The sequence below is a fragment of the Schistocerca piceifrons genome, chromosome 7 (genome assembly GCF_021461385.2).
Source record: "Schistocerca piceifrons isolate TAMUIC-IGC-003096 chromosome 7, iqSchPice1.1, whole genome shotgun sequence".
In the NCBI taxonomy this organism is placed as follows: Eukaryota; Metazoa; Arthropoda; class Insecta; order Orthoptera; family Acrididae; genus Schistocerca; species Schistocerca piceifrons.
The window spans coordinates 10244005-10265530 of NC_060144.1; the positions used below are offsets into that span (position 1 = coordinate 10244005).

The 21526-nt window shown below is 39.5% G+C and overlaps 1 protein-coding gene across 2 annotated transcripts in view; it reads right to left on the reverse strand.

The window, feature by feature from the left end:
* Positions 1-1281: 1281 nt before the first annotated feature.
* LOC124804608 (RNA-binding protein 41-like) overlaps positions 1282-21526 on the reverse strand; it is a 57028-nt gene continuing 36783 nt past the window's right edge. The window contains exons 2-6 of one of the 2 annotated variants that reach the window (XM_047264806.1): positions 8575-8726; positions 7949-8257; positions 2332-2959; positions 2105-2252; positions 1282-2010 (exon numbers count right to left, since the gene is read on the reverse strand). In XM_047264806.1, coding sequence (XP_047120762.1) covers positions 1910-2010; positions 2105-2252; positions 2332-2959; positions 7949-8257; positions 8575-8723 — 1335 coding nt within the window. In that variant the 5' untranslated portion in view covers positions 8724-8726 and the 3' untranslated portion in view covers positions 1282-1909. The remainder of the gene's footprint in view (positions 2011-2104; positions 2253-2331; positions 2960-7948; positions 8258-8574; positions 8727-21526) is intronic. The other variant, XM_047264807.1, reaches the window with a different exon arrangement.

Genomic DNA, 21526 nt, shown 5'->3' on the forward strand with positions numbered 1-21526 from the left:
TTAGAGATAAGTTTTGACAGCACTCAGTCACAACAGTGAGGATTAGGTATTTCGTGTATGATAAATTTGTTAATAGTGAATAACAATGTTTCATTCTGACAGTGTGTTAATTCTGTAAATATTAGCTGTTCCAGTTTACCTCATTGTATTCACTTATTTTGACAATCTCCTGACAAATGACCAGGGTAGTAAATATTTTATGTTACACTTTGACATATTCCACACCCACGAGAATCATCTCATTTCTTGAGTCTATGGAATGAAAACTGAATCTAATCTAATCTAATCATAAAAAATGTGCTTTCAGTGCTAAGTGTTGTACTTCATTGGCAACCCTGCTTTTTAGTTTGTCTTGATTCTGGTTATGATGTGACAATATAGAATTCCAGAGCGAAGTCTGCATAAATTTACAGTAATCAATCTGGTTCTGACTTGTGAAACTGTTCAGCCAAACATAGAAAGACATTTCATGTCAGGATAAAATAATTATTCATCTTACATTTTAAAAACTGATAGACCATTTCAAATGGCTACCTGTGTACAAAACTGCACATCACATCCTTCAAAATTCACAATACCTGTATTACACAAAATTTCTTATCAACAGTATTGAGTTGTAATAAAATTTCCAACTTCCATAGAAATATAATACTGATCTTGCTTCATGTATCACAATACATATATGTTTATATGCAATAGAAAAAAAATAGGCCTTACAAGCCAAAAGCCTTTTTTGTTGTGCCTATCTGTGAGTCAGGATCTCCGCTATATGGTGAGCAGCAACTTTCCTTTTCATAATATTTTTACATTCCATCCTGGATTTTCCATTGTTTGATCAGTGAAAAATTTAGTTAACATGCGAGACATTAAGTAACTCTGTTCATAAGTGACTTCGAACACTTATTTTGATTCATTATAGTTCTTCTCATTCATATTGAAGCTAAATGACTAGATAACTGCAATACATCACTTTCTGCAAAATAAATAAATTAATAAGTAAGTCATACATTTCTGACTGCATCACATCCATACTGACTGAACAGTATCTTTGAATCATTCATTTCAACAGTGTTAGTTCAATAAAAGACAGTTTTTCAATAAGTGAATAAGTTTTTCATGATTTTTGAAATGCAACAACAGAGTTGCAGAGTGACTAGATGAAAATAATCATTACATGAGATCTTGGGTACGAATGTATACAAGTACTGAAATAAACTAAAACAAGTATACCACTTGATACAGTTTGATTTAGATCTTCTGTTGGTTTCTTTAAGTCTGACTTGGTTTAGAATGTATTACTTCAGCTGCTGATTCAAAATAAAAATTAAAATAAAAGTATTTTCTAAACTAGCAGGATGAAAATGTGTGAAAAATGTAGTTAACCTTCATATATGTAATCAAACCAGAGAATCTGCTTACAAATTAGATAGCTGGAGGCTGAAAAAGGAAAGGACTGCGGGTATACCAAAGCAAGTTGCTGATATTTAACAAAATAATTTCAAATTGCCCATCTGAAGATTTTCATTTTAAAAAACTTCTTGGTTCTAATTACAGCACTGCCTCCATCTAACATAAATTCTCATATAACTGTACACAGTTTGATCATCAAACTTGAAAAACACACAACATTATTTCAATAACACTCAAACTGTCTCTCTACTTTCATTAACATTTCAAACAGTAGGAATGAATCATAGTAAAAAGATCAGGACAAGGCTGACCAAATACTCTGGTGACAATTTTCTAGCAACAGTCATATTATGAATTACTTGACTTGTAATTCATTACTTCTCTTTCCTCATCGGGTTTTGTGTACTACTCAACAGGTGAATTTTGTATTACTGCCTCTGTCATCAGATAACTTGTTGTGAGTGATCATCTTTGGTGACTGTGAATGTCTTGTGATCAGTCATACAGTGGGGCATGACTTTCCATATTGTATAATAATAGGCTTTCCCTTTAAGACATAGCCATTAACAGTTTCTAATGCCTTTGTTGCCATGTCAGTAGCTGTAATTATCAAAATTATAATGAATCAGTTAATAATTCCACAAAATGAGAAAAATGACTTGTCAATGTGAAATAGGTTGTATATGCAACCTACTTGGAAAGGTAATGAAAGCTTGGCCTTTCATTCTGCCAGTCATCAGTCTGTAGATAATTCTCTTGTCTTCAGATGATTCAAATAAGTTAAATATTGATACCAGATCTGACTCTTTCACACAGCCAGGTAAATTCTTGAGAAACAGCACCTAGAAGTTACATTATTAGGGAGTATTTTGAATACTGAAAAGCCAACACAAAGTATAAGATGTTTAATGAGGTACGCACAATACTTACAGGTGATGGTAAGCCTCTGTCATAATTTTGGAATCGAGGTAGCTGTTTAATCTGTTCCAAGTTTAGTCTGTTATTCTGAATCTCACTTAATGAAACTACTTGTACTTCACTGCTATTTACATCTGACAACACAAAAGCTTGACCTCCACATGTATCTTTCTCTTTCATGTCAGTTTTATGTTTGGGCAATGCATTTAACTGCACTATTTTACCATCTTTTATGGTGTATAATGTTTCAGGTTTACAAGTATACACACGTGTTTCATTTATCTGTTTTGTATTTTTCTTGGCATTCTTACAATCTTCTTTTCCCATTGGGCTTTCTTTGACATCCCAAAGTGTTGAATGGTGATCGTAGTTGTAATGGCAGTGTGAATTTTCAACAGCAGAAGGGGCACTTGATTTTTGTGGATAGGTAATTTTCTCTTTCTTACGTCTTTTTCTTAAAGAACCAAACAACTCTTCCTCAAGTTCTTTCAGATGATGAATGGGATGATTACCAGGCCGTGGGTCAGAAATTGTAGCCTTGCAGGATAGTGCAAACTGCAACAACCTTGTGTGTAAACTTTCTGGCTTTACAGATAAACTCAATTCTTGTTCATGCCTTCCAACTGACAACCTGCAAACAAAATCACAAATGAGTAAATCTAACTAATGACCAAATGCTTCTTTAACAATCTCCATCCTAATGTACTGTGAAACATGCAACTCATCAGCTTTAGAAATTAATATTTGTTTCATAATGCTGTTTATTCTGAAGTTATGACACTGTCATGAAATTAATTTACTATGGACACAATTATTAAAATAAGAATTAAGTTGCCTGTCTCTGCAGCAATGACTATAAAACACTTACATCATACAATATTATAATCCACTACAGACTTCATACTTACTTAAAAAACTGTTAAGATTAAAATTTTGAGTAATAATAATAATAATATGGTAATATAGGTATGTAACAAAAGGGAAAGGCAACCACTCGCCTACACTGGACCAATGAATGGCACACACAAATGACATGGAAAGGATAGTTTGCTGCCCACCACTTAGAGGAGGCATTGATTCGCAGACAGGCACAATGAAGAAGAATGCTAGAAATGCTCAATTTTTCAGATTTTGGACTATGTCTCTCATCATAAGCATAAGCATAAACTCTCTCTCTCTCTCTCTCTCTCTCTCTCTCTCTCTCCTCCTCCTCCTCCTCCTCCTCTCTCTCAACCATCAACAGTGATACTTACGACACAACAACTCTACATTAACAACTTGCCTACAATTATAGCAGATAAAAATGAAGCTACCTTGTTTGCAGACTTTACAATTTAGATGTTGCAAATTCAGGCCAGGAAGTGAATAATAAAAGAAATATGCTCTGGAAGAAAGCCACCCCTGTTCAATAAATTGCAATAAATTAGAGTACAGCCTGTTTCTTAAACACAGTGGTGTCTATATTCACATTCAGATCTTCTACAAACATGAAACAATCAGTGACACAAAATAAACAAGATTTCTGTGATTTGGGATAGGTGTCAAGCTTCCATGAAAGCACATATTCATAACTTCCTGCAGAAGCTGCATGGAACTACATCTATGAAGTGAGATGGTGGCCTGTTTCTTGTCATGTTTTATCCTATTTACATACTGAATTTGCACCCTAGAGTCTCTGACTTCATTCACTTTACGATTTGGTGTTTGTTTGTTGACTTTTCACTCATACTGGATGTTGATTATGTGAGTCGTCATTGCCTGTAGCAATGTAGATTACTCATCTCTCTGTACCTAGTCTAATATTTCATTCTTGTTGTAGCTTTTCCTCCTAATGTATCCAGTCTGGATCATGGGATCTCTTCTTTGCTGTGGACAGAAACAGGTAGAACAGTTTGCACACTCTTGAGGAGCTCCCTGTCACTCAAAGTACAAGTTTTCACTTTAGTGGACCACATGGCCAGCTGAGCAAATGTTTCAGTGATTATCCTCCAGGTACCTTGAACAATGGGCAGTGGAATGGTCTACTGGTGTCTACAGCACAATGGGAGAGAGAGTGAGAATTCTGCTTGCTAATAAACCTTTGGTGGGGTCCTCAGCTGTCTACTTGGCATTATTGTTCTGTATTTTGGTCTCCAGACATCATTTCCAAAAGTGAAATATATAATCACACTTAGGTCTGTGAAATTTCCAAACCCTGCCCTTTCTGTGGCAACATTCTGTGAAACTCTACAAATTCTCCAGAATTTCTGACAAATAAGTCTGGCTGTAGAGATGGGGCGACACTTGGTTCCCATTTCTGTAAAGAGAAATCTCATCAGCGGATACATCTTTCATGTGGTAGTGGGAGCTCGTGAATGGACTTCCAGATGGCTCATTGGAGGAGCACTTAGGCCCTTTCTGGAACTATATAGAAAAGTTGTACCAGGGGCCTTTCTGATAACTGAGGGAAGGCTTTCAAAATTTAGAGAAGCATTCTTGTTCTGACTCTCATTCTGATTCTGTTTCTGAGGTCTCATGTGGACTCTGGACTCTGATTTGGATTCAGATTCTGTGTTTGTACACGTTTTTTTCACTTTTTTCTTTTGGCAAGTTTCTGAAGTTCTCCTGTGAATTAACTGGCATCCGCAATTGCTAATCAAGAAGATGACAAGATCCACCACACGGGATCATAGCACCTTGGCCCAGGTCAGCAACAGTTAGCAGCCACAGCAGCATGGTACACGGTGACTTGTCTGGAGCTGTCTCACTCGCAGTCATTCTATGGCCGCATCTGCAATGCACACCTCCAACTTTGGTGATTGTGAGATAATGAAGGGAAGAGCAGCTCACATCTGTTTTCTCACACTGGTATGCATGTTCTCTGCAATCTAAGTCTTGTTCCAAAGGGACGTCTTCCATAAACACTCATCTTTTGATTCAGTACTGGGTTAACTCAATGGAGTTACCCATTTGGTAATGATTCTTTCTGTTCCATATCCTTTATTTATTGATCTGCTGTGTGCTCTGTTTGGATTCATATTCTTCTTTTTCATATTGTTATGTTTTGCAATCATGGTTGAAAACTTTTTTGTGTCATTTATGTGTCTAGGCAACATGTAAATCATAATTGTCCAGCATCATGCTGCTGGTGACTCTGATAACCATTCATTTTTCTGATCATTGTTTTATCTTATTTAGTAAAATTCAGTCTCACATTTTTTGAAATCTCAATGATAATGTGTTTTGAGTAAATTGCACATTGTTTCAGTAAATCTAATGTTTACCACATCAAACTCTATCATTCAGCAACTGTTAAAGTAAATTAATCAATTGAAATGCCCAGGTCCTTCAACCATAAGCAATGATGAGGCCCCTGATGGGTCAGGATCTTATCAAATAACATTTCCAATGTTCATTTCTCAAGTAGCCTGTCAATTTCGTGGGGGTAATATATCATTTTACTTGATCTGGATTGATATAATTAGCAATAATCTAAACTGCACACCTATGGACAATATGATGAGCAAGTGGTCATGTTCATAGCACACCTGGATTCTGGTTACATTACAACATTGTTAAGGCTTTTGTGGCCACTTGTTGACAAATTTGACCATTTGTTTGATAATGTTCTGATGTTTTGCCAGCACAAGGGGGTGGCATTGTCAAAGCTTTACCCTCCATTGCTCGTGGTGGACTCCAGAAATGATGGATAAAGCTTTGACAATGCAAGCCACTCGTGCTGCCAAAACATCTGGAAAATTATCACACAAATGCTGGCCAAAGAACCTGAGACAGAAGCCAAAAGGCAATTTAATAAAAATATTGTCAGAAGTCAGCATTAGTCGTACACTGAAACTTGCTTCCTTTGCGTAATTTCAATATTTGATGTCATATGGTGTAGGATAACCAAACCAATAAAGTATGCTAAAAAACCAGCACAAGCATATTTCTAACAAGAAAAAGTCTTGTACATGAAATTAAGATACACTTTTAGCATTGTATGCTCTCCTATCGTATCTGCACTTGTCATGCTGTATCACACTAACTCATTGGTAAAAGAAACTATGGAAAATTATCAAGTACACCGCAAATCTGTATGAAATACAAGCCTGCGTATGTAAACATAAAGACTTATTAAGCTAACTATACCAAACTTACTGAGCTGATTTCTTAGATAGAGACATAAATAACCACAATATGAAATCAGAACTGATTACATAAAAGATAATATTATTTCTTCCGAGACTGTATATTTGTGTTAATTGAAGCCACTATAAATACCCATATTTAAGTGGACCATCCCTGAATATACATTATATGACATCTAAATAAACAACCAAGGCATCTAAATGTGTGATGTATTGCACAATAGGTAAACATGTTTGTAAGAGCTCTGCAATACTGACCACATGCTGATGAGTGAGAACATGTACCATGCAGTTTTGCAGGACTTGCACTTACTTGTTTATTAATCATGTGATCCAATATGTGATAGAGGTCTGGTCCACTTGAAAATGGTTATATTTCTGAAGCTGGCCAGTTTAAATAAACAAACAATCTTAGCAGAAATAATGCCACCTTTCAAAAAAATCAAAAGGCAAGTGGACAGAGGAATTTAAATTTGGTTGGGAGAGCTTAGATGATGATCTGTGCAGTGGTTGACCAAGATGTGTCACTACTCCAGAAATCACTGCAAAAGTGCACAAAATGGTCATGGAGGATCGCCGATTGAAAATACATGAAATTGCTCTTGCTTGCCAAATGTCATCTGAAAGGGTATATCACATTTTAATTGAAGAATTAGAAATGAAAAAAATCATCTGCATGATGGGTGCCACAACAAGACAATGCACGCCCACACACACATGCCGTCACCAAGGCAAAATTACGTGAACTAAGGTATGAATTGTTGCGACACCCACCTTATTCACCTGATATGGCTCTATCAGACTTCCATCTCTCCCCAAAACTGAAAATTTTTCTTGGTGAATGAAGATTTACTTCAAACAAAGAACTGATAGCCGGAGTTGACAACTATTTTGCAGGCCTGGAGGAAACACATTTTTGAGATGAGATCAAGGCACTGGAACATCGTTGGCCCAAGTGTGTTAATCTACAAGGAGACCATTGTAAAATAAAAAAGTTTCAGTGATGTAAGTACTTTTTTCTGTTCTGTTCTGAGAACTTTTCAAACCACCCTTGTACAATTCTCTTTTGCATAAGTTTGTATTTACTGTTTTCATGTGTGGGTTCATCTTCTGCCTAGCTTCATAAGCGTATATATTATAGCTATGTCTCAAGATACTTACCTTTTTTAAGATGCTCCCTTTTGTGAAAATTAGTATTGCGTATACACACAAGCAAGGCAGTGGCAATATTTTGAGAATTTTAAAAAGGGGTTACAGGAATCCTTGCATTTAGCTTTTTATCACCCTGATAATCTTTTACTGTATTTTAAATGTTTTTGTAAACTTTGTGGAATTCCTTTCAAAAATTATTCTGTACATAAGGAGTGACTGTATACTACAATGGTACATTGTCAGCACTGGTGAGCAGCTTGTATTCTGACTGAGGATATGTGAAATTAGCTGAACATTAAATGCTGTACAGACTTAAATAATTGAAATAACATATTTGTTACCTTTTCTCCACTTCCTGCTCTCGTTCATTCAGTCCATTGTTTATTTTTGAATGTATAAGTAACAGTTGTGATGAAAGGATAGATTTTTCAACTTTTTTGTATTTTTGTGAGAAATGATCCTCCCCAAGTTCATAATCTAGTGCCATTTCCACTTCTTCATTGGAGAGCCCAAATGACTTCAAATCCTCTATATGAGCGGCTTTCTTGGCTGTTTCTTCAAACTGCTTCAGCGAGCTTTTCCCAGATGTTAAATTTGTAAATGGACAATATTCAGAGGCTTTTTCAAAATGTTTTTTGTCTTGCAGTTGCCTGAAACATGTTATTGTTAAAAATCAAATGTAGATGGTTTGGCAGCATTCACATGACTCGTAGTTAATAACAAAAGAAATAATACACAACTGAGATTTCTTTTAAGTACTGGTAATGAGATTAAAGAATGTAAATTTTATAAAACCCATGAAGAAGGACAATGTAATGAAAAATACAGTCCAGTCTGTCTATAAGAAGTCCATTATCAGCAACTTAACTATTGTCAGTTTTATACATAAATAGTTAAATTGTTCTTATTCCAATTATTCTCCTAACTAATATAAAAGTAAACTGAAAAATATTCAGCAAACACTCACTCTTCTAATGTAATGTTTTTGTCCAACTGCTTAGTGACCAGCTCTTTGATAAGTCGGTCACCTGCAGATTCCACATGCTCGGTGGGTTCATCTGCTACTGTGGATTTAGTTTCATAGAGCTTTGCTCTCGTACTCTGTACCTTAGCCATTATCTAGGAAAAAAAAGTTCTATTATAATTAAAATTATTCATTATGTCATAGTTAATGTGACATTACAATGATCACAGGTATATTTAATGCAATTTAAACTATGGCTGATAAGGGATAAAGTCACATTACTCCAACATTACGTGAATCTCTCAGACCTTTTACAGTGCAAGTAAATCATGTGGAAATAAATAGGATAGGTTCAGAAATTAGAACAGATACATGCTATGAAGAAATTCATGAAATATTACACACATTTATCATAGAGACACTAGTGTAAGGATGAGCCAGATAGTAGGGGGTTTTATTTTATTTTTATTTGCTTTCAAAAGTTACTTTATTCGCTTGTTACAGTCAAGCCTCAGCCAGCAGCGTTGGCTGCCTGTAATTTTCTCATCCCACGATCTGGCAACAGAAAGTCAGCAAGCATTTCGATCACGTGCTTCCTCCGTGTGCTGATGAGATAACGTCGCCCAGGCAATGACGCTGACCAGGCCACACTCTGGAATTTTCCATACCGCCCCCGTGGGTTCCTTACACTAGTGTCTCTATAATAAATGTGTGTAATATTTCATGAATTTCTGACCAATCAGGGCAGAGGAAGCCGTGTGGCCATGTTGGATGTACCCAGCCACCCACCACCGGGCCACTGTCTCTCTGTCGCTTGCCCTGTAGCAGAAAACATCTTCTGCCCTTCCCAGTGCGGCGGCGCCATGGACTTTGTTAGCAGTAGCTGCCAAGCCATTCGGACGTGGCCATTCTGGCTCACCCTCACCACCCTAGGCTTGACCATGGGACCCATGCAATGCATTTACTTCCAATAAATGGCCTTTTATCTAAAACTGTCCTAATGGTTTATTACCGTCCACTGACTTCCACTCCTAAGCCAGCTAATCTTGTACAAAACTGGTGTCAGAATCAGGATACGTTCCCATATCGACTTTTTTGCTAATCCAAATTCTTTCCGCAAATGTAACTTACCAATAGCCCGATGCCACAGTATCTTGCACTTCAACACACTTCTATCGCCGAGCAGTTCACATGCATAGAATGTGCTAGCCAGCCGCCACGCTCTCCTCACACAGACCACGGCTGTGTTAGTAGAAATGCAATGGGCACGCGCTGCAGTGACGTGGCCACTTGAGTCTGCTGGAACTGGCTACGTAAGCCGGATGCCGTCACGTCATTCGCCGTCATGCCAGGGGCCTGCCGCACCGTGCCGGCGAACCAACGCCACCCGCCGTGGCATGGCGCGAGGGGTCCGCCGCCCCCACATACTAGCCGAGCCGCCGTCATCCACCGCCAACACACCTGCCACCGCCCGAGGGTCCAGCAGCCGCCCACCCGCACCTATGTCAGCCGCCAGCCGAACCACCGTTGCCCACTGCCATCACTCCATCACGCTCTTGTTGCTGCCAATGCATCGCGCTGATACAACCTTCATGTAAGCTGCAGCGTTGCTTCAAACATTAACATCACAAGCCGTCCGCCACTGGATTAGGTTATTTTGTGACCTCTCTTTTCTGTAATAGTCATTTATTGGGTCACTAGTGCCCCTAATTTTGCAAACATGTCGATGGGTACAAGAGCAATGGAACGGGATACTCCTGAAGAGGCAGCGCAGTGAAACCCGGAAAGCATGTGGGGGCAGGCCCCGTCACCCACCTGCACCCGTGACCAGAATAATACACCGGCTGAGGACCCGAGAAAGTAAAGAGATGGAATATGTTAGTGTAAGTGGCATACTCGGGAACAAAGTAGTTAAGATTTTAATTGACACTAGTGCACAAATTAGTGTATTATTTGTAGATAGAAACTATCAAAGGGTGCTGCAGCCACCCCAATTTCATATCAATGGCCTTGGTGAAGAAATAATTGTCCCTGCAGGTTCATGTGTGGTGAATCTGCAAATAGATGAGAATAATTACAGTCAGGAGATGGAAGTAGTAAGGCTAAAAAAATGCGATTTTGACATCATATTAGGGGATGACTTCTTACACCACTATCAGGGGATGGTGAATTATCAAACGCGAACTGTGCAGTTTGGTGAAACAATTCATCATTTTGGCAGTGTACCAACCCATCAGACACGAGGAAGCCGTGAAAGGCACTGTTCACAGTCTCTCATAAAACTGCGGATGTGGGGGATAAAAACTACTGAACCTGTAAGGATAAGAGGTGGAAGTGGAAAAATTCTTTGGATAAATGTCAAGAATCGGAAGCAGCCAAAGACAGACATTCTGGTGGATTCACTCACCCAGAATGATGTATTAGATCATCAATCAGCTCATATTAAGAGAAGTATTTGCTGAGCGGAAAGAAAACAGAAAGCTTTTGCAATAATGGTGAGTATAGATAACTTTGGTGTGAAAGATGTTGTAATACTGAAAGGTACTATTGTTGCTAGTGGACAGGAGATCTTGGAAGAAGCAGGAGGAGCTGAAATTCCACAAAGTAAAGATGTGAAGGGACGAAGGAGAAAGAAGTGTCCAGTCAGAGAAGTGCATTACGTCGTGTCATCATTGAAGAATCAGTTGATGGAAAAGTTGAGTCATTTAAGCATTGAGGAGAAAAAGATGTTGCAGCCACTGTTAGAGGAATTTTCTCGGTTGTTTGAAGAGAAGCAGTTTCTACCGGCCACGAATTTGGTTCAACACAAAATTCCGCCCGGTGAAGCATGGCCGATTGCGCAAAAGTCGTATCGTATACCATATCATTTGCAATCTGTAGTCGAAGATACGATTCAGCAGCAATTAGCAGCAGGAATCAATCAGCCCTCCTCAAGTTTGTGGGTGTCCCCTGTGGTCGTCGTGCCAAAAAAGCCAGTAAATGGAGAGAAAGCCTATTGTCTATGTGTTGATATGAGGGCAGTAAACCGAGTAACTACTCCGGACACATACTCCTTACCGCATATTGACGAAACATTAGACTTAATAGGTAACTAAGTTTTTTACCACCCTTGATTTGCCCTCTGGATATCATCAAATCCCTGTTGCACCCCAGGATTGCCCCAAAACTGCTTTTGTTGTATCTACAGGATTATAAGAATTTGTAAGAATGCCATTTGTTTTGAGGAATGCACCCACCATTTTTCAAAGATTCGCAGATCTGTTGCTGTGGAGACTGAAACCCACAACATGTTTAGTATATTTAGATGACATTATTATTTTTTCTAAAACTATAAAGGAACATGCAGAGAGACTAAGGGATGTATTGGAAAGGTTGGAAGGAGCTCACTTTAGTGTGAAACTGGAAAAGTGTGCCTTTGCCCGATCACAGGGACAATATTTAGGACATAGAATACGTGGAGGTGTCAAACCGGATCCCCGTTTAACCACAGCAGTAAAGGAATTTCCAACACCAACAAATATCAAAGAATTACAGTCATTTTTAGGCCTTGCAAATTATTACACACGTTTTGTGAACAATTATGCTACCATTGCTAAGCCCCGACTAAATTATTGAAGAAAGGAGTTAGTTTTACCTGGATCAAGGAATGTGATGAAGCCATGCAACAAATTCAACATGTTTTAACTAGAGCCCCTGTACTAGCATACTCCGATTTTGAAAAACCATTTATTCCTTCGGTAGATACCTCAGATTATGCTGTAGGAGCCATTCTGTCACAAAAAATCGATGGAGAAGAACGACCAATTGGTTATGCGTCTCAAAGCGAAATTGAATTACAGTACAACTGAGAAGGAACTCTTAGCGCTCATGTTTGGTGTAACCTATTTTCGGTGCTATTTGTATGGGAGAAAATTTACTGTCATTTCGGATCACACCACATTACAGTGGATGCTGAACCTGAAAGATCCTAGTAGCAGGTTAAATCGTTGGGCTTTAAAATTGAGCAAATTTGAATACAAGATAAAACATAAACCAGGCAAGTTGCATCAAAATACCGATGCGTTACGCTGGAAAGTTAGAGTGATCGTTACCAATGATGTTTCTATTGAAGAATTGAAGGAAGCACAGCAAAGAGATGTTCAATGTCAGAAGTATGAAACTTGGCCTGAATTTTCTGTCGACGATGGGATTTTGTACCGAAAAACCCCACTGGGTAAACTAGTAGTAATTCCGAAAGAACTACGTCCCAAGTTAATAGCACAATGTCATGATAGCCTGCAAGTAATGTCGGTTTTCATGACACCAATTGCCAAATAGCCGCCCGTTATTCCTAGGAAGGCAGACGGCGAGACGTGCAAAAGTATATACAAAATTGCTTGCCCTGCGTTAGGAAGTCATTGCCACCTCAAACAAAGGTACCTTTGCAGCAAGAGCCAGAAGCCACTTGTCCTTGGGCTTTAGTAGCAGTAGATATTGTTGGTCCTTTCCCCTTGAGTCCACAAAATAACAGATATATATTTTCCATCATGGATCATTTTTTCAGATTCTTAATTCTTGTTCCCATACCAGACATGTCCGCAGAAACTGTAGCTCATGCATATGTCACCCACTTGGTATTACCATATGGAAGTCCTGAAGCTGTACTTACAGATCAAGGCATGAATTTTATGTCAGCATTGTTTACAGAAGTCTGTCGATTATTGCGAATCAAAAAGTGGAGAACGACACCATTTCACTCGAAAGCGAACGGACACCTAGAGTGAATCCACTGCACAGTTACACGCATGCTTTCTTACTATGTCAATAAAAATCACACTGACTGGGACAGGTACGTCCAATACGTCACATCAGCATATAATAGCCATGTCCATGAAGCTACAGGATATTCCCCTTATGAAACGGTATATGGCCGACCTATGAATTCACGTTTTGAGATTGACAAACTGCCCCCTGGAATTAAATCCAAAGACATGAAAGGTTTGGCACAACGTTTAAAAGCCATTTGGAAGAAAGTAAGAGGGAACAATGCAAAAGCTACAGCCCAGCAGATAAAGAGGAATAATGAGAAAGCCAACATGCCCGAGTACAAGGTTGGAGATTTAGTCATGTTACGCAATCCAGTAGTATAAAAGGGGAGAACAAAGAAGTTTACACCTACGTATGAAGGACCGTATCGTATCACGTGGCTTACTTCACCAGTAAATGCGGAAATTCAGTTAGCAGAACGCACAGTGATCGTTCATTTTGACAGGTTAAAGTTATATAAGGATTCCGAGCCAACCCCGCTCGACAGTGAAACAGAGCCTGTTACACCAGTACCGCAACCAAGAAGGCAAGAGAGAAGGTAGTATAACCACCTAGAGCACAACCTAGGTGTGCTCTAAGGTCAAAATATCCCTACGGTTTACGCTCCAAGGACTAAGTCCAACATGTTGTTGTTGTTGTTGTTGTTGTTGTGGTCTTCAGTCCTGAGACTGGTTTGATGCAGCTCTCCATGCTAATCTATCCTATGCAAGCTCCTTCATCTCCCAGTACCTACTGCAACCTACTTCCTTCCGAATCTGCTTAGTGTATTCATCTCTTGGTCTCCCTCTACGATTTTTACTCTCCACGCTGCCCTCCAATGCTAAATTTGTGATCCCTTGATGCCTCAAAACATGTCCTACCAACCGATCCCTTCTTCTAGTCAAGTTGTGCCACAAATTTCTCTTCTCTCCAATCCTATTCAATACCTCCTCATTAGTTATGTGATCTACCCACGTTATCTTCAACATTCTTCTGTAGCACCACATTTTGAAAGCTTCTATTCTCTTCTTGTCCAAACTATTTACTGTCCATGTTTCACTTCCATACATGGCTACACTCCATACAAATACTTTCAGAAATGACTTCCTGACACTTAAATCTATACTCGATGTTAACAAATTTCTCTTCTTCAGAAACACTTTCCTTGCCATTGCCAGTCTACATTTTATATCCTCTCTACTTCGACCATCATCAGTTATTTTACTCCCTAAATAGCAAAACTCCTTTACTACTTTAAGTGTCTCATTTCCTAATCTAATCCCCTCAGCATCACCCGATTTAATTTGACTACATTCCATTATCCTCGTTTTGCTTTTGTTGATGTTCATCTTATATCCTCCTTTCAAGACACTGTCCATTCCGTTCAACTGCTCTTCCAAGTCCTTTGCTGTCTCTGACAGAATTACAATGTCATCGGCCAACCTCAAAGTTTTTACTTCTTCTCCATGAATTTTAATACCTACGCCGAATTTTTCTTTTGTTTCCTTTACTGCTTGCTCAATATACAGATTGAATAACATCGGGGAGAGACTACAACCCTGTCTCACTCCTTTCCCAACCACTGCTTCCCTTTCATGCCCCTCGACTCTTATAACTGCCATCTGGTTTCTGTACAAATTGTAAATAGCCTTTCGCTCCCTGTATTTTACCCCTGCCACCTTCAGAATTTGAAAGATAGTATTCCAGTCAACATAGTCAAAAGCTTTCTCTAAGTCTACAAATGCTAGAAACGTAGGTTTGCCGTTCCTTAATATTTCTTCTAAGATAAGTCGTAAGGTCAGTATTGCCTCACGTGTTCCAACATTTCTACGGAATCCAAACTGATCTTCCCCGAGGTCAGCTTCTACCAGTTTTTCCATTCGTCTGTAAAGAATTCGCGTTAGTATTTTGCAGCTGTGACTTATTAAACTGATAGTTCGGTAATTTTCACATCTGTCAACACCTGCTTTCTTTCGGATTGGAATTATTATATTCTTCTTGAAGTCTGAGGGTATTTCGCCTGTCTCGTACATCTTGCTCACCAGATGGTAGAGTTTTGTCAGGACTGGCTCTCTCAAGGCCGCCAGTAGTTCTAATGGAATGTTGTCTACTCCGGGGGCCTTGTTTCGACTCAGGTCCTTCAGTGCTCTGTCAAACTCTTCACGCAGTATCGTATGTCCCATTTCATCTTCATCTACATCTTCTTCCATTTCCAGAACATTGTCCTCAAGTACATCGCCCTTGTATAGACCCCTCTATATACTCCTTCCACCTTTCTGCTTCCCCTCTTTGCTTAGAACTGGGTTTCCATCTGAGCTCTTGATATTAATACAAGTGGCTCTCTTTTCTCCAAAGGTATCTTTAATTTTCCTGCAGGCTGTATCAATCTCACCCCTGATGAGATAAGTCTCTACATCCTTACATTTGTCCTCTAGCCATGCCTGCTTAGCCATTTTGCACTTCCTGTCGATCTCATTTTTGAGACATTTGTGTTCCTTTTTGCCTGTTTCATTTACTGCATTTTTATATTTTCTCCTTTCATCAATTAAATTCAATATTTCTTCTGTTACCCAAGGATTTCTACTAGCCCTCGTCTTTTTACCTACTTGATCCTCTGCTGCCTTCACTACTTTATCCCTCAGAGCTACCCATTCGTCTTCTACAGTATTTCTTTCCCCCATTCCTGTTGACTGTTCACTTATGCTGTCCCTGAAACTCTGTACAACCTCTGGTTTTATCAGTTTATCCAAGTCACATCTCCTTAAATTCCCACCTTTTTGAAGTTTCTTCAGTTTTAATCTACAGTTCATAACCAATAGATTGTGGTCAGAGTCCACATCTGCCCCTGGAAATGTCTTACAATTTAAAACCTGGTTCCTAAATCTCTGTCTTACCATTATATAATCTATCTGATACCTTTTAGTATCTCCAGGATTCTTCCATGTATACAACCTTCTTTTATGATTCTTGAACCAAGCGTTAGCTATGATTAAGTTATGCTCTGTGCAAAATTCTAACAGACAGCTTCCTCTTTCATTTCTTAGCCACAATCCATATTCACCTACTATGTTTCCTTCTCTCCCTTTTCCTACTGTCCAATTCCAGTCACCCATGACTATTAGATTTTCGTCTCCCTTCACTATCTGAATAATTTCTTTTATCTCATCATACATTTCTTCAATTTCTTCGTCATCTGCAGAGCTAGTTGGCAAATAAACTTGTACTACTGTAGTAGGCGTGGGCTTCGTGTCTATCTTGGCCACTATAATACGTTCACTATGCTGTTTGTAGTAGCTTACCCGCACTCCTATTTTTTTATTCATTATTAAACCTACTCCTGCATTACCCCTATTTGATTTTGTATTTATAACCCTATATTAGAAGAAGCAAAAACTTTGAGTTTCGATGACATTGTAATTCTGTCAGAGACAGCAAAGGACTTGGAAGAGCAGTTGAACGGAATGGACAGTGTCTTGAAAGGAGGATATAAGATGAACATCAACAAAAGCAAAACGAGGATAATGGAATGTAGTCAAATTAAATCGGCTAATGCTGAGGGGATTAGATTAGGAAATGAGACACTTAAAGTAGTAAAGGAGTTTTGCTATTTAGGGAGTAAAATAACTGATGATGGTCGAAGTAGAGAGGATATAAAATGTTGACTGGCAATGGCAAGGAAATCGTTTCTGAAGAAGAGAAATTTGTTAACATCGAGTATAGATTTAAGTGTCAGGAAGTCATTTCTGAAAGTATTTGTATGGAGTGTAGCCATGTATGGAAGTGAAACATGGACGATAACCAGTTTGGACAAGAAGAGAATAGAAGCTTTCGAAATGTGGTGCTACAGAAGAATGCTGAAGATAAGGTGGGTAGATCACGTAACTAATGAGGAGGTATTGAATAGGATTGGGGAGAAGAGAAGTTTGTGGCACAACTTGACTAGAAGAAGGGATCGGTTGGTAGGACATGTTTTGAGGCACAAAGGGATCACAAATTTAGCATTGGAGGGCAGCGTGGAGGGTAAAAATCGTAGAGGGAGACCAAGAGATGAATACACGAAGCAGATTCAGAAGGATGTAGGTTGCAGTAGGTACTGGGAGATGAAGAAGCTTGCACAGGATAGAGTAGCATGGAGAGCTGCATCAAACCAGTCTCAGGACTGAAGACCACAACAACAACAACCCTATATTCACCTAACCAGAAGTCTTGTTCCTCCTGCCACCGAACTTCACTAATTCCCACTATATCTGACTTTAACCTATCCATTTCCCTTTTTAAATTTTCTAACCTACCTGCCCGATTAAGGGATCTGACATTTCACGCTCCGATCCGTAGAATGCCAGTTTTCTTTCTTTTGATAACGACGTCCTCTTGATTAGTCCCTGCCCGGAGATCCGAATGGGGGACTATTTTACCTCCGGAAAATGTTACCCAAGAGGACGCCATCATCATTTAACCGTACAGTAGAGCTGCATGCCCTCGGGAAAAATTACGGCTGTAGTTTCCCCTTGCTTTCAGCCGTTCACAGTACCACAACTGCAAGGCCGTTTTGGTTAATGTTACAAGGCCAGATCAGTCAATCATCCAGACTGTTGCCCCTGCAACTACTGAAAAGGCTGCTGCCCCTCTTCAGGAACCACATGTTTGTCTGGCCTCTCAACAGATACCCCTCCGTTGTGGTTGCACCTACGGTACAGCTATCTGTATCGTTGAGGCTCACAAGCCTCCCCACCAATTGTAAGGTCCATGGTTCATGTCCAACATGCCATGTAATTAACTGGAAAAGCCTTTAGTGAAGCAAGAAAATTAATTGACGGGAAACCGCCATAATTGCTATGCATTTATTTAAGTTGTTTATTGTAAGCATGTTAGCGGTAAGTATTCATAAGTATTGGCAACAATTGGTAATAGAATTTAGGATGTCACATGTTAATGGAAGGGATTAAAGTTTTTGTAATCATTCTGTCTTGCATCACTTAATGTCTCCAGTAATGTTGTCGTAGTGGCAAAGGACTGACAGACACTCATTAGTAGTGGAATTAAAGGAAAAAGTTGTCCTCATCAGTAGAACACGCTGGGTTAGGAATCAATTAATCTTTCAAATGGATTCACACTTAACCTGTTGAGTCAGTGGATAGTAAACAGAAACAGCTGCTAAAGCTCTACCACAGTAACATGTTAGCAACACGCCTTTGTAACTGCCATTAGATCAGTGACAACATGCTGCCATCTACCTACAGTTTGAAATATGCCATAGTACGTATATGTTTATACTAAGCACTCACACACAGATAATAACAATGTTAAAGAGGGAAAAAACAATTCAGACACAAGAGAGACAGTGGTTTCAATTAGCAAGGATACATAAGTCTAAGTTAAACACCAAATATACTACTCCTTTGTCCCCCCCCCCCCCAAGTGCTATTTTATTGCTTTCACAATACTACGCTGAGGAGATGACAAGATAAGTATTACGATACTACGTGTTTCTGTATATTAAATGCCAAAGAGAAAGTCACTTGGTCAACACCATGCGAGACTGCTGCTCACAGTTTGTTCACAGACTGCAGGCCTCGCCCTTCCCTGCCACCTTGTGATGTTCCAGCTTACCCCTCCCTCTTCCCTGCAGGCCCCTCTGCCAAATGAGCAGCCATTAGAGTCCCCCCCCCCTCCCCTCCTCCCCCCCCCCCCTGCTCCCTTGTGATGCGTACCCAGCTCCCACCTCTACTGCCGGCGCAAGCAGCGTCTGAAACTCTCCCTCACCAACACGTCTTAGTTGTTCAGACCGACCTCTCGTCTACCTCCTGCACAAAGAGACTCCAGCCCCCACCCCCACTCTCCCCCTCCCTCCCCCCGGGCTACACGTCTCCGCAGCATGGACCAAGTTCCCACACTATGCTTTAGTACATTCATGCGGTTGCAGCATAACCAGCCAATCCCAGAAGATAGTTATGAAAATAAACCCACCAGCCTAATATTGCCCTACAGATTTCACTAGTTTTACCCAGGGATAGAAATCTATTCATGTCATCTATTTGAATTCTTAGTAAAGAACAAGAAACAAGAAAGTGAGGGAAAAAAGAGAAATGTTTTGTGTGTGTGTGTGTGTGTGTGTGTGTGTGTGTGTGTGTGTGTGTGTAAACACTGCCTAATCCACCCAGACAGGAGACATTGGGATCTCAAATTGGTCTCCAACTATGCTATATTGCCACCCTCGTAGTTAATAAACAGATTTATATGGTGTCAAGGAAGCCGGCCCTTGCCATGATATTTATTCGGTAAGTGACCGCTGTGTGGAAAACAATCAGTCAAAAGGATCGAGTTTGAAATGCCATCATAAAATAAAGTAAAGTAGATTAAAACCCGAGTTAATACCAATTCAGAATAACATCCCTAACATTATTGTACAGTTCAGAAGTTATTAGCTACTAGTTCCAAGTAAAGGATATCTGAGAGAATCAAGCCATCATCCCAACTCATGCAGAAGTATAAAAATTCATAAATTACATACATTTTAGATGAACAGAGTTTCTAAGTGAGTAAATTAATCATGATAGTTCCACAAACTTTAACAATTGCGTTATCTGAGCCCCTTGAAAAGAAGATCCTTCATGAATAACTGTCGTGAACAACATAAGCTACGTCTGGGAGAAATTCAGTGACCGCCCAGAGGAACATGACTCAGCACATCGAAAGGAACACCGCCCAGCCTCCACAAGAACAAAGGCCCATTCTACCCTCCACCCCCCCACCCCCACCCCCTGTCGGGACCCAGCCATCTGCTCTGTATCTAGCCCCAGGCAAAAGAAACGACATCGGAGAAAGCCCACACCCCTGCATCACCTGAGCCGTGTTGCCTAGTGCGGTAAATAATGTTAGCAACAGCAAAAAGTATCCAAAATGTCTACACTTTATACGAACCCATAACCTGCAAACAGTCACTCGAGAAGCCACCCTCGCCTTTATCTACGATATTAAGTACGCGAGTTACATTGGTAGTCGCCATTAGCGTCATAAAACAACCACTGAACCCGCCTTTCGCAGAGAATTATTCTAGAGTTATTTAGTGCTCAATGCTCTGCTAGTAGGACAGATCCAGTGGCCACGGCTACCAGCACTGATCTCACACCGGTTAGAGCTGGTCATATCTGTAAACTCAGCACTCTGCAATCGTATGAGCGCGTCACCTGCTGCATCTCCAGCACCTCAAGTAGCACTGATTCTCAAGACAGAATTCTTAACCACTGTATGACGAATACTTTGAATAACTTTATACACATTTTCAATACTAAGGAAACTGCTTTCCTTCCTATACACTCTACACATGACAAATGAACTCTAATTTTATTACAAACAAAAACTTCAACAGGTAAGTTATATTGGCGTCAACGAGAGGCAACCAGTACCGGTGTCAACGAATATTAGGAAGCAGGTAGGTAAGAGAGTTAACAAAAGAAACAACAAACAAAACTCAGAACAAATGGCTAGGGAACTGCCAACAGTCAACCTTACGTAGTTATGAGACCCAAAGTACAAAATGATGTAGGAAATATCTTACCAAATGTTGAATAATATTAAGGAAGGTAATGGCAATTATTGATCTGATAACTGAAGGAGGTGTACAACCACTTTAAATTAAAGCCTTGGTAATGGAAGTTTTAACATAACACTGCACTAATCTGCAGCATTACTAGTAACATTGGCACAACTTTGACAGCACACTTGTAGGTGGACATTCCAGAGACGTGTTGTTCAGTATGGAGATACAAACAAAAGCATACAAAGAAAAACGAGAATATTTACACTTATTTTGCTACAAAATGTAACTGGAGAAAAGCGAAGTTTTGTGTAAGGGAAATAATATTTTGCACTTTTGCTTCTGTCGCGGTTTTGCCACCGCTTGTGTCGCTACGATGGGTTGCCATTTACTTATGTTTAAGTACTGTTTTTATTATTGTTCATTTTACCTATGTTTTATTATCAATTATTAGAGAGTTTTGCTAGAACTTTACCAGCACCAGTAATTGTGTATTTGGGTCAATAAACCTAGTGTTTCCACGTGTCACTGTGTTACTAGAATGATGAGGATAATTATTTAATTTTTGGGATTCCAAGTATGCCAGAGTAAGTTCCTGAGTACTGCCAATTATTTAAGTGTTTATTAATAATG